The sequence below is a fragment of the Coturnix japonica genome, chromosome 8, assembly GCF_001577835.2.
Source record: "Coturnix japonica isolate 7356 chromosome 8, Coturnix japonica 2.1, whole genome shotgun sequence".
Taxonomy (NCBI): domain Eukaryota; kingdom Metazoa; phylum Chordata; class Aves; order Galliformes; family Phasianidae; genus Coturnix; species Coturnix japonica.
In genome coordinates, this window is record NC_029523.1 from 19,504,414 (window position 1) to 19,523,606 (window position 19,193).

The window sequence follows — 19,193 nt, forward strand, 5'->3', positions numbered from 1 at the left end:
GAGTGAGGATGGGTCCAACTGCTTCTATGTCAAGGAAGTACTACCTGGCCAGCTTTAAGCAAAGGAAACCCACCTACGTTGGGTTGTTGCTGAAGTATTTGAGTGCCAGGCTGTGTGTAGTGGCAGCATCCCCAAGCTCAGATGCAAGGGGATGCTTCGGGCTGCTTGCTGCAGCAATTGGTGGGAGAGGAACTGGAGAGCTCCTCAATCCTATACCCATAGCTTGTCCCAGAGTGGCTGAGGTACAGAGGAAGTGTGGTTTACTCCCTCTCTGCAGCATCACTGTAAGGAGAGACTCATCCCATTTGTGTGGTTGCCATCTTTATTGTTATATCACTCTGAATGATAAAGCACGTGTGGGAATTAGGGTCTGTCCGTTTTGGATTTCCTTGCTCAGTGCTACAACTCAGTCTGTTTCCTGCCTGTGTGCTCCTGCCCACCTCTGCCTCGCTGCTTTATCCATCTGTCAAAACCAGACTGACATCTGGGCCCCAAAGCTGCAAGGCTGGGAGTGGTGCAGACAGTCCCAGCAGCTCCCAGGTGACCCCACACCAGCTGGAGTCAGACTGAAGTCCAACAGGGGACTTCTTCCACGATGGATACAATTACATCAGAGCAAGGCCTTGGGCTATGAGCACCCCTATGGGGTGGGTCTTTGTGTCCCGTTGCTCAGATGAGATTGCTTTTCCTTTGCAGGTGCAGGTAGCTCTAGACCCAGCCATGGTGTTGCATTCTCACCTCCAAATCCTTTTCTGATGTTTAGGTCACTAAAACAAAGAGTAAGAGAGTGGTGTGATTGCTTGTGGGACCAAATGAGAAAAGCTTTGCACCCTTTAACTCTTTTTCCTCTCAAACTGCTTCTTGCTATATCAAGATGCGTACTGCACTTTGTCTCTGCATGAAGATCTCACCACTGTGAGCCTGCAGAACTGGAGGTTTCCATCCCCCACAGAGTAATTGGCCACAATTCAGACACACAATCAAATTAAATGCACACTCCTGGAGAAATATGTACCTGTGTCTTGGTACAAGAGACAACTTGGGTGATGAATTCTAACTTGGGCTGTAAAATAAAACCGCCAAGAAATGCTTAAAGGAAAGGAATGGAGAATCTTTTAAGAAGAGCTTGGAAAAGGGCTTTTAACTGCTCTACTACTAGAAATACTTCCAGCTAACGTGCAAAACTGAAGGTTGTGATTTTTTGCTGCTCATGGGGTAGGAGAGATCTATCTGCACATTCATGGCTCAGGCATCTCCACCTGTCTTAGTGGGATGTGGATGTGTAGCTATATATCAAGCTGTGATGTGGCTCTAGAATTCCCCCATCTTGTCCAGCCTGCTGTAGTGTAGATGCAGTGTGAGGCACAGAGGAGATGTGGAGTGGCAGATGAGGATGTCATGAAAACCCAGAGTGTTTTTGGTGTTGATAGAGCAGCCCCCAGCCACAGTATGGGCAGAGCTGACCATCAGCACTGGAGCGTGAGGTCTGACATGAAGAGTTCCAAGTGTTTTCCCTGAAACCCAATGAAACTCTGAGTGTGGTGCACACCTTCAGCCCCAGCCAAGTACGGTGATGGAGAGGACCTCCCTCCCTACCTCTATACACCCCCAAGATTCCTTCTCTGCCAGGCAGCCCTGAGCTCTGTGCAACCCTTCCCACTCTCCCACGGGGACAATGAAAAATCCACGTCTGGTTTTCTTACCTAGGAGCTCTCACCAGGAGGCTTCAGGGGAATTGAACCGGGGCTTGCACTGAGCAGAGCACTCCAGCTCTCACTGCCGTTGTGTCCCTGCCCGGATGGAGTAATTTTCCCAGGGGAAAAAAAACAAAACGAAATTCAAGCAGTGCGAGGGCTCTGGGAGCAGCTTACCTGCCCTTGGGATGGGGGCCGGCTGTGGGATGAAACTCCCCCTCCTTTGGTCGACGGGACTCGTCTGATTTTGTTATCTTTTTCTCGGAGGAGAAATGAATTAAAAACTAAGCGAGCGCCCCGGAAAATCATCCAGCCCGCTCGGGAGCGGATTTCCCCTGGGGGCATCACTGCCAAAGAAAACCCCAGTCAGAAGCTGGAGGATTTACCCGTGGGAGAACGGTCCCGTCCACGGCCGCCTCCTCCCCACCACCCCCCTCACCACGGCCCCCGGGGAGAGGGGCCGGGCTCCGCACGCCCCTCGGGGTGGGCTGGGGGGGCGGCCGCCCTATATATTGCAAAGCAGCTCGGGGCCTTGCTCCCCATTGCCGGGTGCTGCCGCTGCTCTCGTTCCCCTTTTCCCCTTCCCCTCCCTCTCCCTTCCCCCTTCGGCGGGGGGCTCTTTCTCCTTCCGCCCCCCCCGCTTTACCCCTCACCCCTCCGGCCGTATATGAACGCGGCCGGCTTCCCCTGCCTGCGAGGCATGTGCACGCTGCCGGCGGCCGGCCCCGCCGCTTCGGCCAGCCCCGGCTCCCCTGGTCCACCCCGGGGCTCTTCCCCAGCCGCCCAGGTGAAGCCGGAGCCGCGAGGTACCGGGAGCAGCCCCCCGCTGCCTCCTCCTCCGCCTCCCGAGGAGCCGCCGCCTCCCGCTGGGGGCCGCCGGAGGAAGAGGCCGGTGCAGCGGGGCAAGCCACCCTACTCCTACATCGCCCTCATTGCCATGGCCATAGCCAACGCCGCCGAAAGGAAGCTCACGCTGGGCGGCATCTACCGCTTCATCACCGAGCGCTTCCCCTTCTACCGCGACAGCCCGCGCAAGTGGCAGAACAGCATCCGCCACAACCTCACCCTCAATGATTGCTTCGTCAAGATCCCCCGTGAGCCCGGCCACCCTGGGAAAGGCAACTACTGGACCCTGGATCCTGCTGCTGAGGATATGTTTGATAACGGCAGCTTCCTGCGCCGGAGGAAACGCTTCAAGCGCACCGACATCACCACCTACCCCGGCTACATGCAGAACTCCAGCGCCTTCACCCCACCACCCACCGTCCGCCCGGTGGCTCCCACTGCCCCTTACCCAAATGCCCTCTGCTCTCCTGCCTACAGCCCACAGCTCTCGGGCACTGTTTTCCATCCCTATGCAACTGGGGTGGCACCGCCAGCGCAGCACTCGCGGATGTTCAGCATTGACAGCCTGATCAGCGGGCAGCAGGCCCTGCAGCCCTCACCACCTGCCGAGCTGGCTCATCCATCACTGGGCTTAACTGGGACTGAACTAGCCCCCAGCTGCTCCGCCAGCACCTCGGAGCCTCCCTGCTTCCAACCACAGCCTGTCAGCCCTGGTTTGCTGAGCCGAGCTGGCCCCAATGCTTTGGCATACCCCTATGCAGCCTCGCCACCCCATCTACCCGTAGGGCAGGGCAGCTACTCACCTGGCAGCCCACAGCTCTATGGGGCTCCCAACAGACTGGCGCTGCCCACTGTGCGCCCCACTGCCTGCCCTGAGCACAACGAGCAGCTGCTGGGGCTCCCTGCATCCCCCCTCGGCCAGTTCAGCTCCAGCAATGCCTATGGCAGGCAGCCCAACTTCACCGCCGGCCTGGAGCGGTACATGTGATGGGACCAAGGATGGATGCACCAAGGAGCCCATGGATGGATGCTTTAAGGATCCCGTGGATGAACGCATGAACTTGTCCCCATAGTGGGAACTGAGTGGGTGGGATGAGGGTCCTGCTCTTCGGCTGTGTGCAGACACAGCCCCATATACACGGTGAAAGGGACCAAAATCTTTCACTGTTAGAAAAGACTTCTTTTTTAAATAAAGCTTTTCCTCATAACCTGTCCAATGCTGCCATTCCCCTGCTCCAACCAGATGAATTCCTCAGCTCTCATTATTGTGCTGCTGATGTGCCACTGCTGCAGGACTTGTACTTTTAGTGATGCCTTTTAAAGCTATTTTACTATAGGTTTTTTTTATATATAAGAGTGAATGGGAGCTAATTGCTGCTGGGCTGTGGAAAGGATGCAGTTGAGCTCTTCGTCACCAGAGAGCTGCAAGTTATACCTTTCCACTGGCACAACAGGAATCCCTTGCAGGTCATACCTCTATTTAGCACTCCAGGTTTGGAGATCAGAGCATCAATTAAAACCCAGTGCATTCACTGCCCAGCCTGGTGCTCTTTATTTATAGGACTGTCCCCAGTGCCCAGCCAGGTGGTGAGGCAGGTGTTCCCCATTGCTGGATTGCGTCCCTGTACTGGGAGCCCTCACTTGTGCCTCTTCGTTCCTTTATCTCATGCGTGCTGTAAGAAATGAATGTGGGGTTGGTGTGTAATGGGAGAGAAGAAACTGCTTTTCTCCAGGCTGAAGGCTATGGGCTGGTAGTGCACAAGGGGGCTCCTAGGGGTGAGCCAGGAGCTGTGCAATAGGAAAATGGTGGGGTGGGCAGGTGGTGCTGTGGTTCTCTAGGCTCGGTCCTGGGCCCACTGGAGCCTGGCACAGGTGGTAGCAGAAAGACAAGGCTTGGGGAGAGTGGATGACCCCAACCTGGTGTGTGGTCCAGATGTTGGGGTACAGCACCCAGCTGTGGGTCCCCCAGCACCCCACAAGCAGCACACAGCTGCCCTCACTGCAGGCTGTTAGCCAAAGAGGCTACAAAGTACAGGGACCAGACCCCTTTTCTTCTCCCTTCAGATATTAATCCCCCCATGCAACAAACCTCTGGCACTTGTATTGTGATTGTCATTACACTAATGCCTTAAGAGTGTCTTCTTGGTTAACTTAATGTATCCCAACTAGGATTTAAGCTTTCATTTCAAAGCTCTGTTTACAGTTACGGTGAATCTAGCAAATGAGTAGGATTAAGGTGTCATGTAAAGCATGAGCTGTGCTGAGACAGAGTAGTTTTAAGCTTTGTAAAGTTTATACCTGTGCCCTTCGCCTGTTTTAGTGTCTTTTCAGTATATGTGTTCTGTGAAAAAGAGGGATTTGAATGGAACAGGAGTAATTATCACCCAGATTTGGGCTGTGAAACCGAGTCTACTTTGAAATCCTCTGCTCTTTATTTAGTAACATCCAGGGACTTCAGGGAACATTAAGTAATGACATGCATAACCATCCCCATCCAACCCACACAAAAAGCCAAAGGCAAAACTTTCTTTGCTTTCTGCTATTGTGGGATGAGCGTGATCCCTTGGGATCAAGGGTGCCAAAGAGGTTGGTCTGGCAATAGGGGCCATCGCAGGTGGCTTCTTACAGAGTGGCCCATAGAAAACTGGGCTGGATTCAGGTCTCTTATGATTAGAACCAGAAACCCCGAGTGTTCAGAGTGCAGTTGGGTGCAAACAAACAGTGCGTTAGCTGGGATTGTAATAGGAGTACATTTCATGAAGGACTTGTTGGTCCACCAATAGTGTCCAATTCTGTCTGCTTGCTGCCAGTTGTCCACCACCAATCCCAGGGTTGGACATTTTAGATCATAATTACTTTATTTTATGCAATGCTTTGTCCCATGTGAATACATCACTTGGAGGGGGCCAGTAGTTTCTCTGTCTTAAAAGGAAAGGTCAGGACTGAGCTTTTAAACCCAACCAGTGATGGGCAATGGGTGGTGAATGTAGTGCGACCAGCAGAGATGGGCTTTGTTGGCTAATGAAAGCTTGGAGCAAATTGGTGTTGGGCAACCAGGGCTGGCTGAGCTCTGTGTCTTGGGGGGCCAGAGTTGCATCAACCCCCTCATATTTAGGTCCCTTATATAACACCACCCGACACCACCCTGACCTCAGCCTCTCCATGAGTGTGATGTGATGATCAGATCACATCCCACAGCCGATGTGTCACTTCTGTCCCACCCCGGGACCGCTCTACAAACAAATCCAGGGGCTCCATCAGTGCTGACCCCGGGACAGGGGCGAGGTGGCCCTGAGTGACAGCCCCCGTGCTCGGGCCAACACTGACCTCCAGTGGAAATCCCTGGGAAGCCGCTCCCGACCGGCTCGGGGTGGGGGGGGGCTTACAGAGCCCCTGAGCTCCCCCCCTCCCTCCAACCCCCCTCAGGTTCCCATGCTGGGCAAGGGGACTTGAGGGTGCTCCTTGTGTGGCCTTTCAGCGTCTGTCCTTGTCGGAATAGAGCAGGGTGTCAAGGAAGCTTTGGGGCACAGATGAGACCAGAGGGGATGGGATTCACTCAGAGACATTGCTCAGAGCAGTGGGTGGTGTCACTTGGCCATATCCCAAAGGAGGTGATGACGGCGAGCACAGCTTTACCTGCTGCACTGTGGGCAGCACCCACGAGGTGGCAGCCAGGTGACACCTGGACAAGATCCCAAAGCCGCAGAGCAGCTCCAAGCAGCATCTCCCCAAGCCCTCTCTTTCTGGGCTGTCTGCTGCTTGGATTCCCCCTCAACTGATGCTCACCCTCTAAGTATAATTGCAATACAAAGTCGTTTCAGAATAGCGTGCAATAGTGGCTAATTATTTGGAACAATTATACATAACAAAGACAGAGCCAAGCAGCGAGAGGGCTTAATTGTCTGGCCAAGCATGAAATAGCACCGGATTATCGCGGACAGGGGGAGGGGATACGGTGCAGGAGAATTGCCCCTTAGAATAGGCAGGAATCCTGTCTGCTCGGGAAGGCAAAGTTTATTGAAGAACTTGAAAATTCCTCTTTGAAGCATCTTCTGAAATACGGGAGAAGACATGAAAAGGATAATGACTCAGAATATGGGCTTAGTGCACAAATCCCCACGCTGATGGACTCCAGGCCTACAGACGTTTAAGCACATGCTTAGATTTTAAGCACATGAATGGTCCCCTTTGACGGCTCACGTGCTTAGAGTTAAGCTCAGGCATAAGTGTTTGTAGGATTGGAGCCCAGATTTTTATTATGGCGAGGCTCCTCTCTGCAGTGATGGGAAATATAAGCTTCCAGAACGATGCAGTGCTCAGATTACCCACTTCAAGGCAGAGGACACCCAAATCTGTCTCTGTGTGGGGATGCCAACATGTGGATGGTGAGGAGTAGTGCAGGCAGGAAAGGTGTGGGGACAGCACCAACTCAGTGCCACACAGGTTCTCTTTGCATAAGCATACACCTGCTTCTCCTGCAGAGTAAGGTTTCCCCATAACTTTTCCCCATTTATATAAGACAGCTTCCCAATGGGCAGTATCATCTGTCCCCATACTCAGATCTAGATCAAAGTTTTTCAGTTATCTTTAGGGCTGGATAGATTTGTGTGCTTGGGATACAGGTCTTTAGTGGGGCTGACCCTGACCATAGAAGGGTGCAAGACCTGTGGTGCTGCTGCCCCCACAAATAGACTCCCACTGCATCTCCCAGATCCAGAAATGCTAATGGCGAGGGTGCCCATAGCAGCCATGCTCACTCTTGGGTTTGGGACCGCTGCTGGCTGCCACAGGAGGGCATTATATGGTACAGGCACTGTGTTATGTGCCCACTTTGTACCTCCCCCAGACTCAGGCAGGTGCATGGAGTGTGGGAATAACACATTTCCTTCTCCATCTTCCCATCCAAATGCCCATGCCAGGGGGTGTTTGTGACAGCAGCCATGGGGAGGGAACAGTGGTTACCCTGGAGCACTCACTGAAATACCTCAACACATCACCAGCCCCTCACGACGTGCCTGTGCAACAGCCCAGAGCAGGCTGGAGGATTTTCTCCAAAGCCAGAGGTTAATTATCCTTTATTGGATAATTTTCAGCTGCCAGTCCTGGCGATGAAGGGGATTTCCTCTAGATGGCACGCTTATCTCTGCACAGCGAGCGGTGCCGGCAGCCTGCAGCCTGCAGTGCAGCAGGGTCCTGAGCCTGCCGTTGGTCCAGGGGACAAAGAGAATTGAGCCCTCATCCCACTCCCATCCCCAGCTGCAGCCCAGCCACTGCCCTGCTGGACCCAGGCAATGTATTTTCAGTGGGATATTTTACTTTCTGCCCTCTTAGAATGGAATTGTAAGTTGGCATTTAGACTGGGTTAGTGGGATGTGTTTGTATGGGTGATGCTGAGCAGAAATCAGGTCCTTTCAAGAAATGTAAAGCCAGATGTGAAACATCAGCCTCCCTTCAGCAGCCCTGAGTTCACCTTCTGCACATTAACAGCTTTCCTTCTCTCGTCCCCTGTTCAGCTTAGGACAGCAATTCCTTTTGGTGATGTACAGAAAAGCACAAGGGATGATCACAATGATCTGGAGCTGCCAGGGATGGATTTCTTGCATATTCCTTTTACTTACTGTGCACCTATTTCATAGAAATGGAGAACTGCCCCCTGCAGTGCCAGACTGTAGGGTGACATTGTGGTGAGGTGAGGAAACAGTGGGGCATTGGCACCCATCACAGCTGTGTGCTGTAGCAGCAGAACTAAGATTGACCACAGTGCAGCTTCAGCCCCAGGCTGTTCTGGTGCTCCCAGCCTTGATATTTTCACTTGTTTGCATCTGATGAAATGTCCACCAGCTGTACAACCTCTTTTCTGCCTGGCCGTCCTTTGCTGGATAAGTGGATGAAGTTAAGGTCCTGGGTTCTGCTGCTCTGCAAGGCCTTTGGTGAGATGCTTCACCTCCCTTTGCAGACTTCAGACTTTGTTTATTCAGCTCCTTCCCATCATGGGAATAGAGGAAATCAAACCTGTGCAGTAGCAGTGTTACAGTTGCCAGCTGAGGTCATCTTATCTGAAGCCAAGAGGCAAAACGTGTCTACAGAACTATTTGCAGGCAGATCAGTAGTTGTCAATGTGTATGTGAAGGACCGATCATGTATAAGATTCCTCCCAACCTCATCTCTATATAAGGACTGCTGGATACTCCCACACCCAAAGAACACCCAGAAAGAAAGAAAAATAGGTTTCCTGGGCATGTTTGGGATGACAAAATGCTAACATGGAAACCTGGAATACAAGACCTCATCACAGGTTATTACAGCCATGTGAACCTGGCCATATGGTCTTGCACGGGTGTGCCCACTGTTGGGAAATGTGATTCCCTACCATATGGATCCCTACCCCCCCAAAAATCCTTCCTACTATTTTCAGGGGATTGAGGGAAGAATGAAATGATTTAGCAGGCTTGTTTTCACAGGGATATTTTTCCTTGTGCGGTAGGCACCGTCACCGGGCTGTTCTGTGCATGCTGCCATGTGCCAGAGTCTAATTGCCTTCCACATGCATCAGCCTTTGGCTAATGTGTTTTTTATGGCAACCAGGAGAGCTGGATTTGGTGAGTCTCAAAATTGCACCTGGTGCTTTATGGCTCAAAATCACTGCGCTCCTCTGAGCTGTGTGTGTGTATCCATCTCTTTTCATGTCGGATTGCTGAAGAACAGTATGCAAAGAAAAGCTTACCCCAAGGCAGAGTTAATCAATCGGGTGTTATGAGCTTGCCTGGTGGGCTTCAGGTCCGTGTGGGATGGGATCAGTAATGAAAAGAGAGCAGCAGACAAAGCTGTCAAACTCTAAGTCCAAAGCCGAGGTCCTAAACTCAGATCCCAATACATAATAAAGGTGTGTGAACATCTGAGTGCTGCGGGGATAGATGGAAGCATTTGGCACCAGCGCTCCCTGAAGTTGGAACTGGGGGAGTTTGGCATCACCTGGCACTGCCATTTCCACCCATCTCCCTTTGCTGGGAGCTGCTGAGGTGATACGGGGCTGGGAATAACAACTGTGCTGCAGGGAGTAGAGAAGCTCTGAGCCTTGGCTATGTGAAGGAGAGAAATAATATCAAAGGAAATCACATAAGTGGAAAAAGAGCCCCTTGGGGCAGCCTAGGCAGCAGCAGGTCTGTCTTGTTCGCGTTTTGAGAGAAGTTAGAGGTCAGCCAAGCTTGATAACGAGCTAATACAGAAAAATCCATCGTTGAGCCTTGGGGGACTTAGAGATGCGCTTCACGTCAAAATAAACGAATTTGGATGCTGCCCGGCCGAAGAAACAACAACGATTAAGTCTTGCAGAACCAACAACCCGTCTGGAAGGACCCGAAGCCCCTCGATGCCCACAGCAGCAGGGCGGGGCTGGGGGGCCCGGTGCTGCTCCTCCCACATAGAGTGTAGGATCAGGGCTTTGCTTCGTTAAATCCCATTGTCGGGGCCGGTCCGGGAACTTCTCGTAGCCACGCTAATGTATTTGTCTCCCTGTACCCGGCAAATAGAGGGGGGGGGAAGGCAAGGAATGAGCTTTGCCTCGTGGGAAAAAAACCCGTGGTGCCGTTTGGCAGCAGGTGGGGGCTCAGAGATGAGCCTGGGGGGGGAGGGACAAGGACCCCGAGGACACTGCGGGGAGCCACCTGCCCACGGGGGCTGCAGTAGGGCAGGAGGGACCGGCAGTGAAAGTCCATTAAGAGGAAAAATAAACTCTTCGGCGCGTTTCGGCTGTTCCTTGTTTCCCTATTGAGTCTTAGGGACCGTCCAGCTTTCGGCCTCAGGCTCTTCTGAGAGCACAGTTTAACGGGAGATGTGAAGGAATTGGGATTAAAACAGGAGACGGGATGGGCCATCCGTCACTAAGTATTTCGGATAGGAGAGCAGATAAAATTAATAACCTGCCGAAGGAAAAGAAGGCAGAAGGAATCCCTCCCACCGCTGCACGCGTGGGGACTGTGCGATGCTGACGACCTTTTGGGGTCGATCCGTAGGGTCGCTGTTTTGGAGGAGTGCAGCGTTCCGCACCCGACACAAGGAGAGCCCATAGAGCCGGTGTGCAGCCGCTTGTGGATGCCCCGAATCCCAGCGGCTGCTTCATATCAACCCAGTCTTTCCCTTTCTTAATTTCAGAACGGCTGCGTTTTAGATTCTTTTTTTTCCCTCGTTTTAATTTGCTTTCCTCGGCCGATGTTGCGTGACAAAAGCGAAGCGAATAGCGGCACTGCAGACAGAAGCCGGGCGCAGATGGAGGCACAGGGACTCCTCCGCCGTCTTTGCGGGCGGTGCCAACCTCGGGGCTCGGAGCTTTGGGGGCAGCCGAGAGCCGTGGGGGTGGCGGTACCCACTGTGCCCGTTGCTCTCTGTGCCCTCTCGTTTCGCCGTCGGCAGCCCTCCCCCATAGAGGCACAACTCTCAGCTCCCGACGGTTCCTTTCTGCCCCGGATCGCACCGAGTGGAAATTCAATCGCCCGTTGTGTGTGTGGTCGAAATCTCTGGCAGCTGCTTCGGAATTTTTTATGACACTTTCGTTTATGTAGGGGAGGCATAACTATTATTTTACTTAATAAAAATGGAAATGGGCTCGGGTCCTTTTCCCTCCCTCCCCGCTCTCTTCCATTTGTTCTCCCCACCGCATTTCCGCGGGGTTGGGAGGAGAGATGCCGCGTCCCTAAAGCATTTCGCAGCGTCAGATGGGGGGAGACTGATCATCGATGTACGTACGTACATGTAGGAGAGGGGCGAGTTGAAGTTGCTAACGCAGCGTTAGAGCGGTTTAAAAGCGAAAGAACCCAGAAAAGCTCTCTCAGGACACATTCCCACCTTCGGGAGAAGCTCTCAGCCCCGTTCTGCACCGACTTTTCCCTCCGTTCGATGAATCCACCCCGGGCGCAGCGCTGACTGCGAGGGCAGAGGATGCGCTCGGCTCCTTGCGGGGACGCGGTACCCATCCGGTACCGGCCCCGGTATACGGAGTCGTTAGGGTTTGATCGTTAGGGTTTGAGTAATTATTGTGAGCGGCATTTGGAAGAGGGGCCGCGCAGCTGTTTGGCCCGGCTCCCCGGTATTAGTGCTGGAGATTTTATCACCAAATGCTCGCACCTGTTAACAGCAGCGAGCGGCAATCCATCACCACAGATTCTCACACTGCTGAGCGCAGCTTTTGGAGGGGGGCACCACGAGCCCCCCGGATGCGAGAGCTGAAATAATAGTTAGTGGAACAGGTTATCCCGGACCCCTCGGGCTTCCAAGTGATACCCGAAGGATTTGGGGACATCCTATTATCACTATCCCCTTTCTCTCAACCCGGCATCCCACCTCCCGGGGGAGGGAGAGCCCTCGGGAATGCAGAGGCTCGAAAGGAAAACCCGTGTGACAGCGACTCGCAGTAAAGACGGGGAAAATGCGGTGGTCCCGTCCGTGTCCCCAACCCCGCGCCGACGTGGCCACAACGCTTTGCTCTGGGAAGGGGCACAGATCTGCGGCTTTGGGGGGGATTGGGTGGGCTGGGGGAGGAAGGCTGAGTCGCCACAGGTCCCAGCTCGCTCCTCGCACCTGCCGGGTGGCAGCGGCCCTGAGGGTGCCCTCGGAAAGGCGTCTTTCCAGGCAGGGTGCTGTCTCTCGGTGACGTGTCGGTGACGTGAGCAAGCAGAGAAGGGGGGGACTGGGACCCCAAAATCACCCCCCGACACGCACACACAGGGAGGTCTGAGGGCTCGGCCCCGGCGAGCAGAGGGCTCCCTACAGCCGTAGCCGGGGTGGAGCGGGAAGGCTTAGGGGAGCGGACAGCACCTTTCCTCGAAAGCATCGCCGAGGCCGGGGGCAGCGCTCCGAGGGGACCCGTGCAGGCTGGGAGCCCCTCTCGGTCCCCGCTGGGGCTGCGGTGGGCTCCACGTGACGCCGGGACGGCCGTATAAAGGCCCGAGAAGCGCTCGCAGGAGGCACAGAGTGGAAGCGTCGGCCCCCGGACCCAGCTCGGGAGGGGTGGGGAGGGGGGGAGCGCCTTCCAACCCCTGCCCTCCCCCTTCCCTCTCCCTCCGTCCCTCCCCTTCTCCCCCCCCTCCCCCCAAAGCAACCGCCGCCGCACCCCCAGCATCAGAGATATATTTTTATCCCCCCCCCCCCCTTCCTTTTATTATCATTATTACTATTATTTGTCACCGCCGCTCTCCAGCTCCCTGCCCAGCCTCCGCGCTCCCCGTCTCTCCGCCCCCGCCCCGCGCCCCCTCCGCCGCCCCTCCCTCCGCAGCCACCACCCCGCAGCCCCGCCGAGGTTCTGCCAGCAGCGAACGGGGCGCGGAGCGGCGGCTCTGGGCCGCGGAGTCCCAGCGGCGGCCGCAGCCCCACCGGCACGGCGCGGCCCCGGGCCCATCCCGGGAACCGCCGCTAGGTGGGGGGGGGAGCCCGGCCCCGGCCGCCCCGGCCGCACAACAATGACTTTGGGCAGCAGCGGCGGAGGCGGCTGCGGGATCATGTCCGAGCGCTCCCCGGAGGAAGAACCGCTCTCCGAGGTGGAGGACGCGGATATCGACGTGGTGGGCCCGCCCCAGGACGGGGGCAAATACAGCGAGGACGAGGAGGACGACGACGACGACGAAGAGGACGACGAGGAGGAGGGCGGCGGGCCGCTGGGGCTCGCCCTGCAGCGGAGCGGGGCCGCCAAGGCGTGCATGGGGGGGTCCCCGGAGCGGCTCTCCCCCGCTGGCGGCTCGGAACCCGCTTGCGCCCGCGGGGCAGCGCCCGGGGAAAAGGCGCCCGCGGGCGGCGGCAGCGGAGGAGGCAGCGGGGGAAAGAACCCGCTGGTGAAGCCCCCCTACTCCTACATCGCGCTCATCACCATGGCCATCCTGCAGAGCCCCAAGAAGCGGCTGACGCTGAGCGAGATCTGCGAGTTCATCAGCGGCCGCTTCCCCTACTACCGGGAGAAGTTCCCCGCCTGGCAGAACAGCATCCGCCACAACCTCTCTCTCAACGACTGCTTCGTCAAGATCCCTCGGGAGCCCGGCAACCCGGGCAAGGGCAACTACTGGACGCTGGACCCCGAGTCCGCCGACATGTTCGACAACGGCAGCTTCCTGCGCCGGAGGAAGCGCTTCAAGCGGCAGCAGCAGCTGCACCCGCCGCACCCCGAGCTGCTGCTGCGGGCCGGGGCCGCCGATCCCGCCGCCTTCCTGCCCGGCTTCGCCTACGGACCCTACGGCTACAACTACGGCCTGCAGCTGCAGGGTTACCCCCCGGCCCCCCCGCACCACCACCACCACCCCGGCGGCGGCGGCTCCGCGGGCGCTTTCCCCTTCTCGGCTCCGCACTGCCCGTTACCGGCTCCGCCGCCTCCCTCCGCCGCCTCCGTCTTCTCGGCCGCCTCCGGGCTGCCCTCGTTCCTGGGCGGCGAGCTGAACTGCAGGAAGTCCTTCTACCACCCCCAGCTCAGCCCTACGGCCCTCCCCGCCGCCCTCCTCCAGACCCTCAAGCCGGACCCCACGCCCGCGGGCAGCGGAGGCACCACCACCACCACCAACCCCTCCCGACCCTCTTTTTCCATAGACAACATCATCGGGGGGGCCGTGCCCCCGCCGCCCAGCACCAACCCCAGCGTCGCACCCGCCGCGCCCTACCCCTCGGGCCAGGCGGGCCCCCCGGCTCAACTCCTGGCCGTTCTCAGCCCCGCCTTGGCCCCATCGCAGCCCCACGGCGGCCTGGCCCACGAGCCGCTCCTGCAGCCCGCTCAGAACTTTAACGCTAAAATCACAAACGTGGGCAGCTGTCATTTTTAAAGCGTGCCGAGGAGAGGAGAGGGAAAAGGAGAAGGGGTGGCGGGGTGGGGGTGGAGGTGGAAGGGAGAGTTGCGAACCAAACTGCCCCCTTCCCAGCTCTCCCTTAAATCTCCCCTTCCCTCTCTCCGCTCTCCTCTTCCTCCCCCCCCCCATCCCCCCAATCTCCTCCAGTTGTGTTTTAAGGTAGGAAAAAATATATATATATATATCTATTTTTTTGTAATTTTATTTCCAGGCTCTGTGGCATCCGGATCTGTTTGTTCGTTGTGTTAATGAAAATAATTAGTCAGGAGGAAAGGAGGGGTGGGGGGGGAACAAACAACAACCATATTTCACCCCGCCAGCGCCAAAGCGTATTTATAATGCGGCCGTAACGTAACCAGCGTTTGTGGGGAGTGGGAAAGGGGGCAAAGAAGGGGTTGAAGGTCCGAAATATTTTCTCTGAGAGGTTCGGGTGTCCCAAAATCACAGCGGAAAATGCACGGGGGGGGGTGGGGTGGGGGGTTTGAGGTTCGGGCTATGCGCGCTCCCAGTGTGTGTTCGCTTCTCCCCTTCTCTCAGAGCAAATGTTTCACCGGCCCCATCCTCTTTTTATTTTCTTCGAAGCTTTGGGTTCGGCTTTAAAAGGCACCTCTGAGGGTGTACGTAGAAGAAGAAGAAAAGTCGGTGAAACTCAGGACTGCGGTTTAATTATTATTATTATTATTATTAATATTATTAATATTATTTCTTTTCTTTTTCAATGGGACGTTCAAATGTACTTTGAAAGCAGATCCGACGGGTCCCAAAGTTCGGAGATTCCCCCCACCCCCTCTTCCCTGTTTTTCGCTCCCCCCTTTTTTCGACCCCCATCCTCGCGTGGGTTTTTGGTGTATCGGTAATTATTTGTATATAGATTATTCGGGAACTGATGAGCGGAACTCCTCGCTGGTTGTTCATCCATCACATCTATTTGATCGAGACAGAATCTGTGAATCATTTCGATGTGGAAAAAAAAAAGAAACAGCAAAAAAAAAAAAAAAAAAAAAAAAACGACGGCTTTTATTATTGTTTTTCTTTTTTTCTTCTTTTTTTTTTTGGTCCACCCCGTTGGTGTAAATGAATAAATGTTTGTGAGCTGCTTTTAAAAGGAGAGGGGTAAAAAAGGAGATAAAAAACCCAACAAAACCCAACCAAACAACAAGCAGCAGAATGCCGATGGTTCTTTGCGATGTCCTTTTGTCACGGAGCTCCGTTCGCTCCGCTCCCCCCCCTCCCAGGCCCGGTCCCGCAGCCGGCGCTGCTCTGTGCGTTCACAGCCGCGGGTCCGTCCGCCGTCCGAAGCCGCCGTGGTTACTGCCGTCCCTCTGGGCCACCCCCCTCCCCCCCTAATTCTTCACCCCATCCCCCCTCCTTCTTCGTCCCCATAGCGGCCGCGAGGTGGTTCCCCGCTCCGGTTCCGACGCACGGGAAAGCCGCTTCCATTCTCCTCTTTGATTTTTCTCTTGCATTTTCTTTTCAGTTCTTCGTTCGATTTTTTTTGTTTCGTGCCCCGCTCCAACCCCGGGAGATTCTTCCTCTTTCCCCCCACTCCTTCCCGACCCTTCTTCCCTTTATTTTGATTGGAAAAGTTGACACATGGGAAAATAACTTGGAAGCTTCTCTTCCCACCCCCCTTCTATTCCCCCCCCCCCAACCCTCCCCTAAAAGCACACACGTCTCTTTGGGCCCCGTAGCGTTTGAATGACCGCACGAAACTCGATCCCGGCCGAAATTCTGCAACAACTCAAGAGAGTAAAGAAACATCTCCAACTTTTCCCCGCTCCCCAATTTATTGATAGGGACCAGAGGCGGCCGCTCGGTTTGCTTGGCGGTGGGGACGCGGATTTAAAGCGCTCGGGGCCTTTCTGCCCTCCGCGGTGCGCGGTGCGGGGCTTTGTGTGGCAGCGCCGAGGGGCGGCGGTCCTTTTTCTCTCTTCCCCCCCCCCCTCCTCCTCCTTCCCCCTATGTGTGCCACCCCGAATCTCGGAGCGGTTTGTTGATGTTGTTCCCGAACGTGCCGCCTCCCCGCAGCGAGCGGTCTCACATCTCCGCTTCACACACATTTGCTTTTGAAAAGCGATCTTCGTGTCCGGCACTTGGTTGTCTCCCTTTCATGTCCAGCTCCTACAAAAGGGGCTACAAGACTCGACATGGGAGAAAAGAGGAGGCCAATGAATCTATTTTCCAGATTGCCAAGCACATGGTTGGAAATTGAAGGGGCTTTTGTAGCATTTCCCCTTCCTCCCTCCCTCCCGGCTCCTTTTTCTTTTGCTGCGCGCAAATTGTTCAATTGCTCTGGCGGGGGTGTTCCTGACAAGCTCATTACTGGAAGGTGCCAGACCCCTCCTCTCCCTCTCCCCGAAGTCTTTGATGAAGTTAAAACGCGCTGATCGCTGCTCTCGGCGAGCTTTGTTCAGCCTTTAATAGCCGAACCCGCTTTGAGCGCACGGGAGCGGAGGGAAGAAAGCGGTGCGCGCTGGGGCTGGGGGCTGCTCTGTGTCTGGAAGGGAGGGATGGAGAAAACCTTTAAATATAAAGTAGCGATTAAAAAAAAACAAACAATAATTGTATTGTTTTCTTGTTGCTGTTGCTTTGCTAAGCGAGTGCGGTAGATGTGCTTAGAAGGAGAGGATGGGGTAGAAAACGGCAGCCGGAGCCCGTGCGTACTGAACGCCGCGTCTCGCCCTGCAGCCCCCGCTGGGGGTTCTCCAGGCCGGTGGTCCGCTGCGCTGCGGGGAGCGGGAGGGGGGGGGAATCTCTACGGGGAAGCGCTGTTTCCCCGGAGGGACCCCTTCCCCCGGTGCTGGGGCTGGAAAGCGTTCCTCGTTCCTCTCCTTGTTTTGTGGGTTTTGTGGGCGTCTCTAACTTCAGACGGCGTTTGCTTTTCATCCCCTTAAATCCCCCCCCTCCCCCCCCCCCCCCCCCGTCCCTCAAAGCACCGTGTCCCCTCTCCCCATCCAACCCCCACCGCCTGCAAACATCCGCGCTGAGCGGGGGATCGCCGGGGATGGCCCCGAACCGCCCCCACCCCGGAGTCGCCCGGAGCGGAGGCGGTGGGGAAGGGCTCGGAGCGGCTCCTGGGGGGCCCGGAGCCCCCGGGCCGGGAGGAATAATGTCTCGGCGAGGCGGGACGGATAATGGCTCCTAATGACGGGGCTGGCTGGCTCCACAGCCGCGATCTTCACGGGACATTATTTTTAAGCGTTCAGCGAGGCTCATTTTTCACGCCTCGCTGCCTAAAGGAGGCTTTTATTTATTTATTGGGGGAGGCGTGGAGGACACCGGCAATAACCGAGCACTGAAAAGAAAATAATTAGCTGTTGCACTCGCTGCTCGGGGGTCCCTGGCCAAAAATGCGACCCGGCATTTCCCTCCCCTCTCCTTCGTAGGATGGAGGCGAATCCTTCCACTTCTCGCTGCCGCTCTCGGGGTTGTTTTGCGGGACCCGCAGCGGCTCCGCACTCACCGCAGGGCCCGATCCTTCGCTGCTGCTTTGGGATGTTTCCTTTTCCCCGCGTTGCTCGGTGTGCAATCCCGGGCCAGGCTGCGGGGGTGTGGGGGGGAGATGCGTCTTCCACCTCCACACATCTGTGTGCGGATTTGATTTGATTTTTTAACACGTGCCCTCCTTTCTATATGCCAAACTAAGGGCTTGCAACGAGCCCCGATGCTCCGCGCGTTCGTTCCGCTGTAGTTTCTCGTGTTTGAGCGACGGAGCGGGCAGGATGGATCCGGAGATGGGTGTTTCGAGGCAACACAGCACGATCCGGCCCGGACCACCCCCGGGACACGCTCTCATTTCTCTCTCCTTTACCCAAACCCGCCGAGCACAGCGGGACCCGCAGCGTCTGTGCCCCCCACGGGTAAATCCCACTGCGGGCTGCGGGCCCTTCTGCAGCCCTTCACTGCAGCTTTCAGGAATTGGGAAAGGGCGATCAGGGCTTCGTTCCTTACCATTTGTTCCTTTCCTCGGTAGATATTTTATTTAATTTTATTATTTTATTTTTAAGCTTTATTTTTAAGCTTTTCGCTTTCTATTCCTTCGCAGCCCCGAACGAAAATGTATCTACTTGGCTTGCAGAAACTGCCCTTAAGCACCACGAGCATCAGTCACCGGCTCGCTGCTTTCCCCGCGGCCGTTTCCCTGTGACTCCGGAGAAATTCCCGTTTTCACGGTGCATTTAAGATTTAATGATAACGTCCAGTACCCCCCTAATCCCAGCGTCCGCTCCGAAATCACTTTCCTGCCTCCTAACTTTGCGAAACAACTTCCCACAGGCACCTCCTTTCCCTTCCCGTCTCCCTTTCGTTTCTATCCTTCCTCGGGTCAGAAATTGTTGGAAACAAGGTTCTCAATAATTGCGAGGATGGCGGGAGGAGCTCTCTCAGACGCATTAGCCGCAGGAAAAACTGCTTTGGAAACTAAGTTCGTGTTTTTGAAATGATCCTGGAGATACTCAGGGCCCACGATCTCTCTTCTCCGTCTGCCCGGCTCGAGGGGAGCGGCCGGGGCCGGGATGCAGCGGGGGAGCTCGGAAAGAGCAGCCCGGGCAACCCGCTCTCCTTCACTTTCCTTTTCTCTTTCTCGGTCTCTCAGTAGTTCTTTTCTTCTCTCTCTCTCTCTCTCCCTCATTCTTTCTTCCCTTCTTCCTTTCTTTCCTTTCTTTCTTTCCTTCCTTATTTATCTTTCTTTTTGTCACTTTCTCTCTCTCTTTTTCCTTCCTCTTTCTTTCTCACTTCCTCCTCTCTTCCTCCATCTCTTTCTTTCTGCCTCTTTATTTCTTCGTCTCTTTCTTCCTTCTCCTTTCTCTTCTCTTCTCTTCTCTTCTCTTCTCTTCTC

The 19,193-nt window shown here is 55.4% G+C and overlaps 2 protein-coding genes across 2 annotated transcripts; both read left to right on the forward strand.

The window, feature by feature from the left end:
* Positions 1–2,015: 2,015 nt before the first annotated feature.
* Positions 2,016–3,754, forward strand: FOXE3 (forkhead box E3). The gene has a single exon (XM_032446091.1). The coding sequence runs from the start codon at positions 2,362–2,364 to the stop codon at positions 3,526–3,528; it is 1,167 nt and encodes a 388-aa protein (XP_032301982.1). The 5' UTR covers positions 2,016–2,361; the 3' UTR covers positions 3,529–3,754.
* Positions 3,755–12,789: 9,035 nt separating this feature from the next.
* Positions 12,790–15,355, forward strand: FOXD2 (forkhead box D2). Its single transcript, XM_015870487.2, is given in 5 exon segments — positions 12,790–13,711; positions 13,714–13,743; positions 13,745–13,784; positions 13,787–13,839; positions 13,841–15,355. Coding segments are annotated over 5 exon segments (1,335 nt in total). The 5' UTR covers positions 12,790–12,991; the 3' UTR covers positions 14,333–15,355.
* The last annotated feature ends 3,838 nt before the right edge of the window (positions 15,356–19,193 follow it).

Excerpts from the sequence above, each read along its gene's own strand:
- FOXE3 (XM_032446091.1), top strand. The coding sequence starts at position 2,362 with ATGAACGCGGCCGGCTTCCCCTGCCTGCGAGGCATGTGCACGCTGCCG.